At 37.1% G+C, this 18,318-nt stretch overlaps 2 protein-coding genes across 7 annotated transcripts in view; one reads left to right on the top strand and one right to left on the bottom strand.

Moving 5' to 3' along the window:
• Positions 1 to 18,318, top strand: part of KLHL8 (kelch like family member 8) — a 61,404-nt gene that overhangs the window by 40,080 nt on the left and 3,006 nt on the right. For 2 of the 6 annotated variants that reach the window (XM_064584763.1, XM_045880812.3), the window contains exons 3-9: positions 1,179 to 1,727; positions 2,919 to 3,105; positions 7,439 to 7,582; positions 8,539 to 8,650; positions 15,233 to 15,401; positions 15,627 to 15,786; positions 18,094 to 18,295. In XM_064584763.1, the coding sequence (XP_064440833.1) occupies positions 1,179 to 1,727; positions 2,919 to 3,105; positions 7,439 to 7,582; positions 8,539 to 8,650; positions 15,233 to 15,401; positions 15,627 to 15,786; positions 18,094 to 18,295 (1,523 nt within the window). The remainder of the gene's footprint in view (positions 1 to 1,178; positions 1,728 to 2,918; positions 3,106 to 7,438; positions 7,583 to 8,538; positions 8,651 to 15,232; positions 15,402 to 15,626; positions 15,787 to 18,093; positions 18,296 to 18,318) is intronic. The other 4 variants (XM_045880813.3, XM_064584765.1, XM_045880814.3 and 1 more) reach the window with 4 other exon arrangements.
• The window catches only part of AFF1 (ALF transcription elongation factor 1), a 284,626-nt gene continuing 275,009 nt past the window's right edge, over positions 8,702 to 18,318 (bottom strand). The window contains exon 27 of the transcript XR_010409462.1: positions 8,702 to 11,700. The gene's annotated coding sequence lies outside the window, so the exon portion shown is untranslated. The remainder of the gene's footprint in view (positions 11,701 to 18,318) is intronic.

Below are 18,318 nucleotides of genomic sequence, written 5' to 3'. Positions count from 1 at the left end.
AGCCACTCAGGCGCCCGAGAAGAGGTCTTTTTTTTTTTTTTTTAAGATTTTATTTATTTATTTGACAGAGAGAGACACAGCGAGAGAGGGAACACAAGCAGGGAGAGTGGGAGGGGGGAGAAGCAAGCTTCCTGCCGAGCAGGGAGCCCGATGTGGGGCTCGATCCCAGGACCCTGGGATCTTGACCTGAGCCGAAGGCAGACGCTTAACGACTGAGCCACCCAGGCACCCCGAAGAGATCTTTTTTTAAAAAAAGATTTATTTGAGAGAGCATGCGTGCCTCAGCACGGGTTGGGGAGAGGGGCAGAGGGAGAGAATCCCAAGCAGACTCCTCACTGAGTGTGGAGCCCAACACGGGGCTCGCTCTCATGACCCATTAGAGATAATGACTTGAGCGGAAACCAAGAGACGGATGCCCAACCAACTGAGCCACCCAGGTGTCCCTAAGAGAGGAGATCTTAAAAAGCTCTTATCACAGGGAAAGAAAAAATTGTAATTATGTGGGGTGTTAGTTAATAAACATTGTGGTAATCATTTCTTTTTTTTTTTTTTAAAGATTTTATTTATTTATTCATGAGAGACAGAGAGAGAGGCAGAGGGAGAAGCAGGCTCCGCACGGAGCAGGGAGCCCGATGTGGGACTCGATCCCAGGACTCCGGGATCATGACCTGAGCTGAAGGCAGACGCTTAACCATCTGAGCCACCGAGGCGCCCATCATTTCATTATATATACATATATGAAATCACAATGTTGTATAACTTAAACTTACAAAATGTCATATGTCAATTATATCAATAAGACTGGAAAAAAAATTTTTTTTTAGAGAGGGACTCACAGACCTAAAACAAAAATAGTGCCCAACTAGTGCTAGATGATGTGTGTTGCTCTTCTCATTTATTCACAGAATGCTCCTGAAATTTGAGATAATATAGAAAATCATAGTTTATGATTTTAGTATATATACATTATAGACAATATATAGATGATAAGTGGCTTATTTGGCAGAAGAAAATTGCAGCTGGCCTAGATTAAAATAAGTGACCAAAGAATTGCATTGTTAAAACAAATACACTAAATCCGTGTGGGTTTTTGTCCTTGCTACCCATATGCTCAATGCTGATCTAAAACTGATTTTTATGTGAAACTGAGTCTTCTTTTGTTTCTTTGCTTTGAACAGGTTGGCTCAAAGCTAATCTCTTGTCACAAACTAGTATTGGCTTGTGTTATCCCCTACTTCAGAGCCATGTTTCTCTCTGAAATGGCTGAAGCCAAGCAAACACTGATTGAGATCAGAGATTTTGATGGTGATGCAATAGAAGACTTGGTAAAATTTGTCTATTCTTCACGGCTCACTTTGACTGTTGACAATGTCCAACCTCTCTTATATGCAGCCTGTATTCTACAGGTTGAACTGGTGGCTAGAGCTTGTTGTGAATACATGAAGTTACATTTTCATCCCTCCAACTGCCTGGCAGTGAGAGCCTTTGCTGAAAGTCACAACCGAATAGACTTAATGGACATGGCGGATCAGTATGCCTGTGAGCATTTTACTGAAGTAGTGGAGTGTGAAGACTTTGTAAGTGTGTCACCCCAACATCTCCATAAGCTTTTGTCCTCCAGTGATTTAAATATTGAGAATGAAAAGCAGGTCTATAGTGCAGCCATCAAGTGGCTTCTTGCCAATCCTCAGCATCATTCCAAATGGTTGGATGAAACACTTGCACAGGTAGGGGGCTGAAATAAGATTGGGTATAGAAATGAAGTGATATGGAAGCAAATTAGATTGTTTCATTGATCGTGAAATATGTAGATTATCCAAAGGAATATAGAAATCTTTGTGTAATACAATGTGAAAATGGCTTTCTCTTTACTTTCCTATTTATTCACTATGCTATTTAAGGATAAGTCTGAATTTGTTACATTTAATTAGAAGTATAATTCTTTGCTTTTTAACCTGAATGTTGAAAATAGCCCTTTGAAATCATAGTAATAAATATTTTATTTATGCTGATCGAAACTGGTTCTGAGGAAACAGCTATAAGTATTGTTTTATAATGAAGTTTCTAAATTGTAGTGGATTACTTTCCTATCTGGAAAGAACCACAAAATGTAACTTTCCATTTTTTTTCCTCACCAGTTTCACTTCTGTAACCTCAGAAACATGGCTTTTTTCTTATTTATTTACTTATTTACTTACTGTCAACAGGGTATCTTAGTAGGGAGATAATAAATAGGCCTTAGAATTACTTTGAAAACAAGTTTGTCAACAGAAAAGTTTCATTATCTTGCAGCTATCTTATTTGTGTGTATGCATATGTACTTTTAACTCAAAATCATATTACCTGGTTTGATCATCCCCTTAATCCACTAGAAAATCAATGCATCTTTAAGGGAAGAAAGGTGAGTGTCTCTACTTGAAGTGGGAATGCATCCCTGATTTAATACATAACCTTCCAAGGTGATTGATTTGGAGAAAATAACACTGATTTAATATTATGAATGTTTCTGTGTTCAAGTAATGAAGAAATCCCATTTCCATTTGTTCAGTCTTGCAAAAGAACAAAACATGGCAATTTTGTTTTGATTGTGCTTTTTCTCTAGCAGCAGTGGGGCCTTGTGATTATGACAGTACCATTTTTGGAAGTAAGAAACTTGAATGAATACAATTATTTTATCCAGTCTACTTAAATCTGTATTTAAAGGGGGGGAGGGTGCATTTAACATATAATCTGATTTCATTAGTGCAGACCATACTAGAAATCACTTTAGAACTTGGCTCATTGAACTTCCTTCACATGTTAGAAAGGCTTTGTGTAGTAAATGAGTTTTAAAAAGACAACATAAAATACTACAAAGTAGAGCATAAACTATCTGATTACAACTTAAATTTTATGTCTGCGACTATTCATGATCTTAGGTTCGTTTGCCGCTGTTGCCAGTTGATTTTCTTATGGGTGTTGTGGCAAAAGAACAGATTGTCAAGCAAAATCTAAAATGTAGAGATTTATTGGATGAAGCAAGAAATTACCATCTTCACTTGAGTAGCAGAGCAGTACCTGACTTTGAATACTCCATTCGGACTACCCCAAGGAAGCAAACTGCTGGTAATTAAATTACTTATTTTATCATCTCTACTGGAAGGAGTGTATTACCAAACTTAATTGTGAGATGATCAGTATCTGATTGTCTTAAAGTAGTAATTGGCAAGTATGGTTATATAATGTGAATTCTTACTGGACATGATTCAGGTAGTTTTGCCAATAAGCCAATTTTTTTTAAAGATTTTATTTATTTGACAGAGAGAGAGAGCACAAATAGGCAGAGAGGCAGGCAGAGGGGGAGGGAGAAGCAGGCTCTCCGCTGAGCAGGGAGCCCGACGTGGGGCTCGATCCCAGGACTCTGGGATCATGACCTGAGCCGAAGGCAGATGCTTAACGACTGAGCCACCCAGGCGCTGTAGTAAGCCAATTTTTTAAAAAGCTGTAAGTCCTATGTACTTTGAAGAGCCTGCTGAAATACCTTTTTTTTTTTTTTTAAGTTTTCTTGATGCTTCTAGCAGAGTTCATTCCTCTGTCATTTGTACTTTTAGAATACTTTGTTTGCACTTGTTTTATTTTACTGTGTTGCATTGAAATTTATTTGACATGTTTTGAGCTCTTCAAAGACAGGTAAATATCTTATTCAGGTTTGTATCTCTACTGTCAAGGATGGAACTTGACACATATTTTATGTTTAAGTATTATTAGTTTTTGTGTTTTATCAAAAGAAAGGCACTGAATGGGGCCCCTAGCTGACTCAGTTGGAAGAGCAGTGTCACTCTTGATCTTGAGGTCATGAGCTTAGCCCCACGTTGAGTGTACAGATTACAAAAAAAAAAAAAACAAACAAACTTGAAAGTCACTAAATACATTTAAAATTTGTATAATAGATTGTTAGACTCTTAGAATCTAAAGGTCTAATATTTAAGGAGGCATGCCATTTTACCTTTATTTGCCACAATTTTCAGACTGTATTTTCCTAATTAGTTCATGTTCACTTATGTTACTTTTTACAAGTATAGAAAATACATTTGAGGGATGATGGAAGATAAATGAAAGTCGAGGGATGATGGAAGATAAATGAAAGTCCAGGAATTCAGGAAGTGGTACTCTGAACAGAGTTTATCTTCATTTGTTGCTACCCAGTATAGTTATCAAATAAAGAGATCTGTGGAACAGCCTAAAAATAACAACGAAGGGCCGTACTTGATTATGAATAGTGGGATTTTATCTAGGTAAAGAAAATGTGAATGTCATATATGTACCTATGAAGAAGTTGTTCTTCTAAATACAGTTGACCCTGGAACAACATGGGTCCACTTATATGTACATTTTTTTACAGCACTATAAATGTCTTTTCTCTTTCTTCTTTTTTTAATTTTAAGCAGGCTCCACACCCAGCATGGAGCCTAGTGAGGGGCTTGAACTCACAACCCTAAGATCAAGACCTGAGCTGAGGTCAAGGGTCAGATGTTTAACTGACTGAGGCAACCAGGTGCCCCCTTTTGATTTTTTTTAAATAACATTTTCTTTTCTCTAGCTTACTCTATTGTAAGAATATGGTATATAATACATACACAAAATAATGTGTTAACCGACTGTTCATGTTACCAGTAAGACTTCCAGTCAGCAGTAGACTATTAGGAGTTAGGTTTTGGGGGAGTCAAAAGTTATATGCAGATTTTCAACTACACAGGAAGTTGGCATCCATAAGTCCTGGGTTGTTCAAGTGTGAACTGTAGTTTAACATAGAAAGGACTGCTTATTCTCCTCTTTTTATAGGTTGATGTCAAGAATTAAATTTTTTGAAGTGTAGGGCTTTTTTAAGTTGTGAATCCTGTTTCAGGAAGTCAAGGTATTTAATTAAATTCCTCTTTAAGTTTTAAATTTAAACAACACCTTGGTAGCCTGAGTTATATGCATATAGTAGGCATATAGTAGACCCTTGTATACATGATCTCTTACATGATTGCAGGAACTTAATGAGTAGGTTTTAGTGTAGGATTCAATACTTACTGTGAGATAGATGGTGTTATTCCATTTTATGGATGAAGAGACTAAGACTCAGAGGGTAAAAACATGCCCAAGGCCACACAGAGAAATAGCATAGAAAGGATTTATATCCTGATCTTTTTGTTCCATTTTTAGCTTCCCCACCCCCCTTCATTCCACGTTCCTAGGTGAACTGTATAACTGAAATACTAGTTTCTACTGAAAATCTATTCAATCATTGAGATTACATTCTGGGATTATAATTCCAGCTGTGCCATTAAATATAATTTGGGGCAGATTTTGTAATCTCTGAAGGCCTGTTTATTTATAAATGATTTTGATTTACATGATCTTTAAAGCCTCTTCCAACTTTAAATTTCTTTGACTTAAAGTATTGATTTGGAAAATCAAGGATTGAGTTGGAAAAGATGACACAAGCAATTCTGTACATTTCTTAATACAGTCATTCAGCCAGTATTTATTTAGTACCTACCACATGCCAGGTTCTGGGATAGGCATCAGAAATGCAGATACACCTAGAATATAGCCAGTCCTATTTTGAGAGAACTTGCAGTCCAATATAGGGAGATAGACATGTAAATAAATAAATGCAATGAAGTGGTAAAGGGAAGTTGATATAAGTATAGTGGGGAACACAAAAGAGTGGTTATTTTTACCTTGGAAGGGTCAGAAAATGTTTTATAGAGAAAGTAAACCTCAGTCTTAGTTTTGAATAATAAACAGATGTTTTTCTAGGTGCCAGTTAAGGAAAGGGGTATTCAGTTCATTTTTCATCTGTTTAATGCCTAGTACATGCCAGGCACTGTGCTAGCCCTGATTAGTACAAAATGCTTAACATACAGTCCTAACCTATCTTAGACTCTGGAGACAGATATCAGCATAATGGATCATTTCTGTACTGTGTTAAGTGAATGATAGTTACCAAAAATTGGCATTGGAACATCGAGGATGAGCCCTGTATGCATGTTGCGGGAACATGAAGTTTAAGAGAAAGGAAGGGAGAAGATTAGATGGACAGTGCAGGGCCTTTATGCTGTGCTGGGTTTTATCCTGTAGGGCAGTGGTTCTCAAAGTATAAAAGAAGCATAAGCATTCACTTGGGAACTGGTTAGAAATATAAATTCTTGGATCTACCCCACGCCTATTGATTCAGAAACTCTGGAGGTCAGGACCGTCATTCTGTGGTTTATTTTATGCCTTCCAGGTGATTGTTGAACCACACTGGAGTTTTTTTGGTTTTTTTAGATTGCAGTGAAATATGTATAATCTAAAAATTGTCATTTTAGCCATTTTTAACTCTACAATTTAGTGGCATTGGCTAAAGTTTTTAAAAACTACTGATTTAGGTAATAGAAAGCTGTTGAGAGAGCCTTTTAATTAGTTTACTCTGTTGAAGGTCTGAAAGCAAAAAGACTACTAAGTGATAAAAAAGGACAGGATTTTGCAGTAGTTGGGTAATAGCAGATGAGGGCCTGAATTGTGAGGGAGAGGAAGCAGTGGAATTGTGAGGGAGAGGAAGGGCAGGGCCCCTGGGGAAGGAAGAGGTTTCAGGTAGGCGAGGAAGGTTGATCCTTTTGAATAAGTTGGATTTGAGGTGCCTGTGGGACATCAAGTGGAAATGTGGCTTAGATACGTAGCTTGGAAGGCATTATGATACAGATGGAATTTAAAATCAAGGAATGTACTTTTCCTGTGTGAACATAGGAAGTATGTGAGAAGTGTGCAAAGGATGAAACATGGGAAACATAGGGAAGAGAAATTATTGGAGACAAAAGACTTCAGTATTATGGAAATCAAGAGAGTTAAGGAGTTTCCCAAAAAGCAGGGTGATCAACATATTGAGTGTTGCATTTGTATTCAATAAGAAATTAACTTAAGGGGCACCTGGGTGGCTCAGTCCATTAAGCATCTGCCTTTGGCTCAGGTCATGATCCTGGGGTCCTGGGATCGAGGCCGCATCACGTTCCCTGCTCAGCGGGGAGCCTACCTTTCCCTCTCCATCTACCTCTCCCCCAGCTCATGCTCTCGTGCTCTCACGCTCTCTGTCTCAAATATAAATAAATAAAATCTTAAAAAAAAAAAGAAATTAAGAGTTTATTGGTTGTAGTTATGACCTTAGCAAGAGCAATTTTACAGAGTGGGTGAAAATCTAAACCATACTATAATGGGATGTTAGCAAACAGAGATAGCTGATGTATCCTATTCTTTGAGGAATTCAAATAAGGGGAAAAATTAGATTTTTAGTAACATAATGACATTGAAGTTATCCAAATAACTCATTTTTTTAGCAGTTCATCAAAATTTTGACTAAGTATTTTTTTCCACATTAATTAAAAAAAATTAGGGAGCTATAATTTTGATCTGTATTTTCTGGCTTTACCTTTAGGTGTGCTGTTTTGTGTAGGTGGTAGAGGTGGATCTGGTGACCCCTTTCGCAGTATTGAATGCTATTCTATAAACAAAAACAGTTGGTTTTTTGGGCCAGAAATGAATAGTCGAAGGCGGCACGTGGGTGTAATCTCTGTGGAAGGTGGGTCCATTATTGTCTTAAGTCATAGCATATGATGATAACATTCTTTTAAAATATTTAAACGTTGAGAATTTCTTTCTGTAAGAAAATTGCTAAATTCTAAAATGTTTCACTATATCAATAAAATATTTGTGTGGTGATTTTTTATTTACTTGCCTTATGCCCATAGATGCTCAATGAATAATCTCTTGCATGTAGGTGCTTGTTGGGAGAGGAGTATTAGGGGAAAGGGAGTTAAAATAAAGAGTTAAACTCTTCTGAGTTATATTTGTAAAATAATCAAACAACAAAAAGTGTTTATTGAACTTAATATATATCAGCTCTTTTCTATACCTAATTATTGAAATGAGAGTTTTTTTTACTGGTTACTGAAAATGAAATAATTACAGAACCATGGGTAAATTGTTAGGGGACTTTAAAAAAATAACTTTTTTTTTCTGATTATAGAAGTGTAAATTCTTTTTGGGGAAAATATGAAAACATTCTAATAAAAATAGTCACAGTTGACATTCTTGTATGTAACCTTTAAAATTATTTATTGTATGTGTATTTTTAATAACTTCATTTAGAAGGTTTGATCATACTGTATTGAATTTTGTATTTTCTTCATATAACATTGAGCATTTTTAAATTTTATTAAACATTCTTTGAAAGCATTATTAGTGATTTCATCTACTTAGTAATAAAAAGTTGGGAAACCAAAGTAGGGATAGTGTTTGAGCATTTAAATAACTTCATATCTAACAGCATGTTCCTGGCATTTTATTAAGTAGAAGCTTATGATTATTTTCATTTGACTATTTAAGTGACATTATTCATGATGTTGAACAGAAGAATATTTGTTGAAAATTATCAAGCTATTCTAATTATATTTTGATCTTATGTATATATTATACACATAAATAACTATCAATTTACTTAAGTTGGAATCATGAAAATGCTTCTCTGTTTGACAGGTAAAGTGTACGCAGTAGGTGGACATGATGGAAATGAACATTTAGGTAGCATGGAGATGTTTGATCCTCTCACTAATAAATGGATGATGAAGGCATCAATGAACACAAAGAGGTGCATCAGCATGGAAATTTTTTTGATTTATTGATGGAAAATAAAGCTTCCAATAATTGAAGGGGCCAATTTTCTACTTTTTACATTTTTAGAAACTTTAAATACTGTCTTAAACACATTTTGTTAAATTTAGCATCCAATGTGATGCTTTGTTATAACTTTTTATATTTTCTTTCTTGAGAATATATTTTATATTTTTTTATGTTTTAGAATATGGTAACAATTAACATAGTTTCCACCTAAACCTGAGCATTGATTTTTTTTTTTAACTCAAATAATTTTATATTTAAGGAAAGTTGCAAAAATAGTAGAGTTCCTGTTTACCAGTGATTCTTAGCAAAAGATGATTTTACTTCCTCTGTGGAATACTTGGCAATATCTGGAGACATTTTTGGTTGTCACAGTTTGGGGGTGGGATGTTGGGGGAGGGCTGCTGGCACCTAGTTGGGAGAGGCCATGGATGCTGCTATAAATACTATAATGCACAAGAAAGCCCCCCACAGCAAAGAATTTTCCCCACCCTAAATATCAGTAGTGCTGAGATAGAGAAATCCTGCTGTATACTCTTTACCCAGCTCCCATAATGTTGACATCTTACACCATCATAGTACAATTACTGAAACCAGGAAACTAACATTAATACAATGATATTAATTAATATAGATCTTATTCAACTTTTGCCAGTTTTTCCACATATTCCTATGCTTTGAATTTTTTTTTTTGTCTATTTATATTGCCTATTAATCTAATACAGTGTGAACAGTAGCAGAGATGGTAGTTGTTTTTGTCTTATTTCTGATCTTAGTGGAAATGTCTCTAATGTTTCCCTATTAAATGAGATACTGGCTTTAGGACTAAGGCATAAGTATTTTAACATATTAAAAAAATATCCCTCAGGGCACCTGGGTGGCTCAGTCGGTTAAGCATCTGCCTTCAGCTGAGGTCATGATGAGCTGTGCTCATCACAAATGTCCTCCTAATAGCCATCACCCAAGATAAGTGTACTCTTAATCCCCTTCATCTGTTTTACCCATTCTCCGCCCATCTCCCCTGTTTGTTCTCTGTATTTAAGAGTCTGTTTTTTTGGTTTGTCTCTTCTTTCCCCTTTGTTTTATTTCTTAAATTCCACATATGAGTGAAATCATATGGTATTTGTCTTTATCTGACTGACTTATTTCGCTTATCATTATACTCTGTAGCTCCATCCATGTTGTTGCAAATGGCAAGATTTCATTCTTTTTTTGTGGCTGAGTAATATTCCATTGTGTGTGTGCGTGTGTGTATACACACATATATATATACACCATGTTTTCTTTATCCATTTTTCTGTCAGTGGATACTTGGGATGCTTCCATAGTTTGGCTATTGTAAATAATGCTGCAGTGAACATAGGGGTGCCTATATCCCTTTGAATTAGTGTTTTCATATTCTTTGGGTAAATACCCAGTAGTGGATCTTAGGGTGGTTCTATTTTTTTTTTTTTTTTTAAAGATTTTATTTATTTACTTGACAGAGAGAGATAGCGAGAGAGGGAACACAAGCAGAGGGAGTGGGAGAGGGAGAAGCAAGCTTCCTGCGGCGGAGCAGGGAGCCCGATGTAGGGCTCGATCCCAGGACCCTGGGACCATAACCTGAGCCGAAGGCAGGCGCTTAACAACTGAGCCACGCAGGTGCCCCAGGGTAGTTCTATTTTTAATATTTTGAGGAACTTCCATGCTGTGTTCCACAGTGGCTACACGAGTTTGCATTCCCACCAACAATGCACAAGGGTTCCTTTTTCTCCACATCCTTGCCCACAGTGTTGTTTCCTGTGTTTTTGATTTTAGCCATTCTGAGAGGTGTCAGGTAATACCTCATTGTGGTTTTGATTTGCATTTTGATTTCCCTAATGTTAAGTGATGTTGAGCATCTTTTCATTTGTTTGTTAGCCATCTGGATGTCTTCTTTGGGAAAATGTCTATTCATGTCTTGCTCCCATTTCTTAACTGGATTGTTTGGGTTTTGGGTGTTGAGTTTGATAAGTTCTTTAGAGACTTTGGATACCAACCCTTTTTTGGGTAAGTCATTTGCAAACATCTTCTCCCATTCAGTAGGTTGCCTTTTAGTTTTGTTTGTTTCCTCTGCTGTGCCGAAGCTTTTTATTTTGATGTTGTCCCAATAGTTTATTTTTGCTTTTGTTTCCCTTGCCTTAAGAGACATATCTAGAAAGATGTTGCTATAATCAGTGTCAGGAAATACTGCCTTTGCTCTCTTCTAGGATTTTTATGGTTTCTGGTCTCACATATAGGTCCTTAATCCACTTTGAGTGTGTTTTTGTGTATGGTGAAAGAAAGTGGTCTAGTTTCATTTTGCATGTTGCTGTCCAGTTTTCCCAACACCATTTGTTGAGGAGACTCTTTTTTCCATTGCATATTCTTTCCTCTTTTTACGAAGATTAATTGACCATATAATTGTGCGTTTATTTCTGGGCTTTCTATTCTGTTCCATTGACCTATATTTCTCTTTTTGTGCCAGTACCATACTGTTTTGATTACTACATCTTTGTAATATAACTTGCAGTCTGGAACTATGACACCTCCAGTTTTCTTTTTCTTTTTCAAGATTGCTTTGGCTATTCAGGGTCTTTTGTGGTTCCATACAAATTTTAGGGTTGTTTGTTCTAATTCTGTGAAAAATGCTGTTGATATTTTGATAGGGATTACATTAAATCTGTAGATTGCTTTGAGTAGGATAGACATTTTAACCATTTGTTCTTATCCATGAGCATGGAATATCTTTCCATTTGTGTTGTCTTGAATTTCTTTCATCATTGTTTTATAGTTTTCAGGGTATAGGTTTTTCACCTCTGGTTAGGTTTATTCCTAGGTATTTTATTCTTTTTTGTGCAGTTGTAAACAAGATTGTTTTCTTAATTTTTTTTTTCTGCTGCTTCATTATTAGTGTATAGACATGCAACAGGGATTCCTGGGTGGTTCAGTCAGTTAAGTGTCTGACTCTTGATTTCGGCTCAGGTTATGATCTCATGGGTCTGCTTCTGTAGATCTTACGTTCTGTAAGGAAAGATACAAATAAAGACATAATTACAAGGGCAATAATTCTTTTTTCAAAAAAAGATTTTGAGAGAGCGAACAAGCATGAGTAGGGGGAGGGGCAGAGGGAGAGGGAGAAGCAGACCCCTTGCTGAGCAGGGAGCATGATGTGGGGCTCCAACCTATGGCCCTGAGATCATGCCCTGAGCTGAAGGCAGATGCTTACCCAACTGAGCCACCCAGGTGCCCCAAGGGCAATAATTCTAAGCAAAGGGTGCTTGAGAATGGAAAAAATCTTAAGTTCCATTTAAATTAAGATCTGAAAGAATAGAAGAATTTATTCTGGTTAAGTGTTGGTGGATAGAAGGGTGATGGGTGTAAAGAAATGAAGTCTGAAAATCTGGAAGTCAACAAGAGCAGAGAGCATTAAGGAAGTCCAGTATGGCTGAAAGATCAAGATGAATGGTGTGAAAAAATAAGGCTGAAAGAATAGGAAAGGATGAGGGCCTTTCAGGTTTGCCAAGAGGTTTTTTTTATTTTATCTGGTGAGCTTTCTCTCTCTCTCTCTCTCTCTCTCTCTCTCTCACACACACACACACACACACACACACACACACACACACACACACATATATGTTTTTAATAGCAGGGAATGGAATGGGGAAAGGATTTGAGGAGGACCAGAGTAAAAACAGTTTGGGAGACCAACAGGGTTACTGTAATATTTTAGTCAAGAAATAATGGTGGCTTGGACTAAAGTGGAAAAAGTTGGGAGAGAGAGGACATATTTGAGATATAATTCAGAAGTATACAATCAACAAGATTTTATGATAATCAGATGTGTAAGGTGGAAAGAACAAGAAGCAAGGATGATCCTTCAGTTTTTGGCTTAAGCAGTTGGGTGTGGATAGTGGTATAATTTTCTGCATTAGGAAAAAAAAGACAACAGGATAAAATTTTTGTTTCCCTTGTGATGGGTGTATTTGTTTTCTATTGCTGTGAAACCATTTACCACACACCTAGCAGCTTAAAACAGTATCTGTTTATTAAAGCTCACAGTTCCATAGATCAGAAGTCTAGCAAGTTTGACTGGGTTTTCCACTTAAGGTCTTACAAGACCAAAATAAAGGTGTAGGCTGGGCTAAGCTCTTATCTGGAGGCTCTGGGAAACAATCTACTTCCAAGGTCATTTAGGTTATTGATAGAACTCCGTTCCTTGAGGGCGCCTGGGTGGCTCAGTTGGGTAAGCAACTGCCTTCGGCTCAGGTCATGATCCTGGAGTCCCGGGATCGAGTCCCGCATCGGGCTCCCCGCTCGGCGGCGAGTCTGCTTCTCCCTCTGACCCTCCCCCCTCTCATGTGCTCTCTCTCTCTCTCTCATTCTCGCTCTCTCAAATGAATGAATAAAAAAAAATCTTAAAAAAAAAAAAAAAAAGAACTCCGTTCCTTGAGACTGTAGGACTGAGTTTCTCAATTTTACTGGCTATTGCCAGGTGTCACTCTCAATTCCTAGAAGCCACTCCCAGGTCCTTCCCAGGTGCTCCTGTCTGTCTTCAAACAAGCAGTGGCATGCAGAATCCATCTCATTCTTTGAGTTTTTGAGTTGTCTTCTGCTACCAGCTGGAGAAACCTCTCTAATAGGGCTTGTGTGATTAGATTGGGACTATTCAAGTAATCTCCTTTATGCCATATAATGTAGTATAAGCATGGGAATAAAACTAGAGGATGAATATACTGGGGGGTGTGTGGGGAGTACATCTTAAAATTTGCCTATCACAGGGAAGTAAGCAGTGAGTTCCATCTCAGATTAAAGTTAAGGTTGAAGAGGGGTGCCTGGGTAGCTCAGTTGGTAAAGCATCTGACTCTTGATTTCAGCTCAGGTCATGATCTCAGGGTCATGAGATTGAGCCCTGTGTCGGGGAGCCTGCTGAAGATTCTCCCTCTCCCTCTTCCTCTTCCTCTACCTTCCTCCCTCCTCACTCACTTGCAAAAAAATTAAGGTTGAATAGCTAACATGACAGATTTAAGGTAGAAGTTGGATATATGTCTGGAAATATACATTTGAGTTATAAATCCATGGAAAGAATGAGGTTGCCTTGGGAGAGAGCATTTAAGTGATAATAGGCCTTTAGGGAACTTGATAATTTAATGATGGGGTAGAGAGGAAGGCACTGATAAAGGAAACAGAATAGCATCAGCCAGAGATTTAGGAGGGAATTCAAATGTGTGATTTCATGAAAATCAAGGGAGTTTTGAGGAGTAGGAAATAACATTATTAGTTATTTTGGTTTGGGATGGTGAGGGGGTGGGATATTTACTAGGTACACATCTGTCATTATTATAATACCTGTATGTTCTAGAGTGCACACACGTTTACACACCTCCAAATTTTTATAGCCACAGTGTTTTATAAGTCATTGCTCTATTCTCAAGAGAAAAGAGATTAAGGGGATTGAAAATGAGTAACAACGTTACCCTTAAGAATCGCTCTTAGGATTCTCTTTGGTAAACTTAGAATCTCGGTTGACCAGCTGCACTCTCCAGTAGTATAGCTACTAACATAGCACTAACAATGGGCCAGTCACTTTTAAGTGCTTTACCTATATTATCTCTGTTATCTCCTGTGTCTGCTCCTTTCTCAAATGGGTTACAGATGAAGAAGCAAGGTAGAGGTTTATCAAATACACTGTCCAAAGTACATACCAAGTCAGTGGTAGTTTATTGTTTTAGAATAGTTCAGTTTTTTATTGCTGCAGTGTTTTTTAAGAAATTGGTATAATTTTTTTCTGATCATTACAGTGAATTAGCTTTTAACAAGGGCTAAGTCTCCCTCTTTCGAAGAAGAGAAATAAATGCCCTTCAGAAGTTAAGCAATGTGATATAAAGCTTGTAATATAAAAATTGATGTTCTTTTGTGTCGTACCATGAAACCCTGCATCAAAACACGTGCTCTGGGGCGCCTGGGTGGCTCAGTCGTTAAGCATCTGCCTTCGGCTCAGGTCATGATCCCAGGGTCCTGGGATCCAGCCCCACATCGGGCTCCCTGCTCCGCGGGAAGCCTGCTTCCCCCTCTCCCATTCCCCCTGCTTGTATTCCCTCTCTCGCTGTGTCCCTCTCTGTCAAATAAATAAATAAAATCTTAAAAAAAAAAAAAATGCTCTGCAATGACTTGAATTTAGAAATGAGATTGACTTCTGACCTCCACAGCAGAACATTTCTGTCAGTTCATTAATCTCTCATTATGCAGTGTTTTACTGTTGAATGTTTTGGGTTCCATTTATATTATTTTGTTGGGTTTCACTTTATTTCTTTTGGGTTTAAGGTAACCTGTGTAGGCTGTGCATTATAAAACTCCAGAGGGCACTGTTCATATATAGTCACACAATTTGGCAACCTTGTAGCCATCTATTCAAAAGCCTTGATAAATCTAAAAATAATGGGGGAAAAAAACCTCATTGAGGTTTAACAAAGTAAATGACTTTCTTTAGCATATTTTTACTACCTTTTTCTGGAAACAAAACCGGATGCTAAAGTATGTTTTATTGTCTTTGCAGGCGAGGAATTGCCTTGGCCTCCTTGGGAGGTCCAATTTATGCAATTGGAGGGTTAGATGACAACACTTGCTTCAATGATGTGGAAAGATATGACATAGAATCTGATCAGTGGAGTACAGTGGCACCAATGAATAGTCCCCGTGGAGGAGTTGGCTCTGTGGCTCTTGTAGTAAGTTATGTGGCAGTTGGCTCATGGATTGCATTGTATCATAGCCCTGATACCCTGATAAGTAACGAAAGGTCTGCTCTATTCGTATCTCCAGGATGCAGATAATGATTGTATACCATATTATCTCATGAAACACTGCTTTCTTATACATTCTGGTCTACTGATAGGACCACATAAATCACTTAAAAGTCTAATGTCATGTGTTTTTATTCTTTGTTTATTTAGAATCATGTTTATGCAGTAGGTGGCAATGATGGAGTAGCTTCTTTATCTAGTGTGGAGAGGTATGATCCACATCTGGACAAGTGGATAGAAGTTAAAGAAATGGGTCAACGAAGAGCAGGCAATGGAGTCAGTGAGCTCCATGGTTGCTTATACGTTGTTGGTGAGTGGATGGTATTTCTCTAATTTATTGCAGGATGTACAGTGGTAGTGTCATAAGACAATACAGTAACACAAATTATATTGCATTTAGGCTCAAATGGAATAGTCCTAAGATTGGCTTTCAAATTACTAAGGTTCACATTCATGCTTTTTTGCTTATGCCTTCATGTTTCATGTTTTAGGAGTAGCAAATGCATCTAAGGTAGAGGATTATATTTAAATAAGATACATATTTTTTAATGTAAGAACACAGATGTGCTTTGCTAAAATCTTTAAAGATTTAAGAAATTTTTTTCTCATCTTCAAGGGAATTATGTTGACTCCTTTAAGCAAAGCAATGGCTATTTCATATGCATAATGGCTGTTGGTATCCCTATCTTGCTTTTTACTTACTGAATTGCAGAATTGGAAGGAACCATAGGGCATTGCTTTCTCAAACTTTAATATGCGTATGAATATTCTGAAGATACTGTTAAGCTGCAGGGGTGGAGCCCAGATTCTGTATTTCTTTTTTTTTTTTTAAGATTTTATTTATTTATTTGACAGAGAGAGACACAGCGAGAGAGGGAACACAAGCAGGGGGAGTGGGAGAGGGAGAAGCAGGCTCCCCACGGAGCAGGGAGCCCGATGCGGGGCTTGATCCCACCCCGGGATCATGACCTGAGCCGAAGGCAGACGCTTAACGACTGAACCACCCAGGCGCCCCTAGATTCTGTATTTCTAACAGCTCCCAAATGATAATCAGTGCTGCTTCTGGTCCATTCAGCACACTTCCAGTAGCAAGGTTTTAAAGAACTATGAGATGGGAATAATGATGAAAATTATTAATGAGAACTAATAATGAGAATTATCTTTGAGAGAATTATTCTAAGAATTAGAGATAGTATATGTGAAGCATCTCAAACTGCATCCGTTACCCAGTAAATGGATGGCAGTATTGTGGTTAGTAATTCCCTCCTTTACAGAGAAAGAAATTGTTCAGAGAGGTTGTAACTAGCATATGTCGCACTTATGTTGATGTAAACTCTTTGGTATTACATAACTTACAGTTCTTGATAAGAGAGTGTGGGATATTATTAGCATTGAAATATCTGCAAGTAATAGAAGTAATGCTGAATATTCCAGTGCTTGGAAATATAGGTAACATAATTTACTTTAGATCTTGTCTGATCCTCACAGCTCTGTGAGGTAGCAAAGACTCAGAGAGCGTGAATAATTTATCTCATAGTCACACGCCTTCTAAACTAGTGACAAAGCTGGAATTTGAACTTGGGTCTATGAGAAACCAGAGTTCTTGCACTACACAGTTGCTACCTCTCACAGCTCCCTACTTAGGAGAGCTAAACCCTTTATTGTCATGAAATATGTTTTGTATCATGGTTGCGGTGGTGAGGATACTGCTGTACACATTTGTCAATATTTACCAAGTTACACACATAAAATTGGTGAATTTTATTTCAATTAAATTGATTTAATTAAACCCATTAGAGAAGTTAACTGTTGTAGGTTGTTTTTTTTTTAAACTGACCTTGTTTCTGAATAGACTGCTCATAATAGCAACACTTCCTATCCTCAGGAAAATAGGCTTAGTTGCTGAAGAGTTATTACTCATGTAGTAAGAGATGAGAGTCTAAAAAGAGGCACATTTATTTTTAAGGGAAAGAACACTGTCAAAATAACAGTCTCTATATTTAACCCTCAGGAATATAATAAGTAGCATTGTTAGAATGATGTATAGAGAGAACTGTCATCATCTAGAATACGTAGCATGAAGATGTAGTTTTGGCAAAAATTGGTGAGATCATTCATAGCCGTCTCTGTAATTATGATGACAATTACAGTATTAGGGGAAACAGTTGGAAAACTTTTGAGTCAAATGATTCAGTGGTAGTTTATTCTCTTCTCAGGCACTCTTACTGTTTAAAAATATAATAAACAACATACAGAGAAGGAATCTCAATACTATCTTACTTACCTCTAGGAGGTGAAGGACGAATTATGAATGTTGTGGGGGTTTTTTTTCTCCTAAATTATCTGCTTAGATACAGGGACTTCAGTTTTTCTATTTTAAGATTTTTAATCTTAGTATTGAGGTCAAATACTAAGTTATCTCAAATTACAGAAAAATGTCTAATAGGAGTTGGTAGTGATGATAGGTAGTGGGGTGAATTTTTTCCCAGTTTTCTCTATTTTCTAAAATGTTTTTAAAAGATTGGGTTGTAGAAGCTATTGGATTGAGATTTAATAGTTAATTTCTATGAAATGTAGTACTATTTTTAAAATCTTTTTTTTTTATATATATATATAGGTGGTTTTGATGATAATTCTCCTCTGAGTTCAGTTGAGCGGTATGATCCTCGAAACAACAAATGGGATTATGTAGCAGCACTTACCACTCCCAGGGGTGGAGTGGGGATTGCAACAGTGATGGGCAAAATCTTTGCAGTTGGTGGGCATAATGGCAATGCATACTTAAATACAGTGGAAGCATTTGATCCAGTGTTGAATAGGTAATTTTCATTTTTTCTGTATG

Source organism: Mirounga angustirostris, unplaced genomic scaffold (assembly GCF_029215605.1).
Source record: "Mirounga angustirostris isolate CCGP_5_RB_7025 unplaced genomic scaffold, mMirAng1.0.hap1 SCAF_2, whole genome shotgun sequence".
Taxonomy (NCBI): Eukaryota; Metazoa; Chordata; class Mammalia; order Carnivora; family Phocidae; genus Mirounga; species Mirounga angustirostris.
Note: the sequence above shows the minus strand (reverse complement) of the source record. Positions and strands in the feature narration are given on the sequence as shown.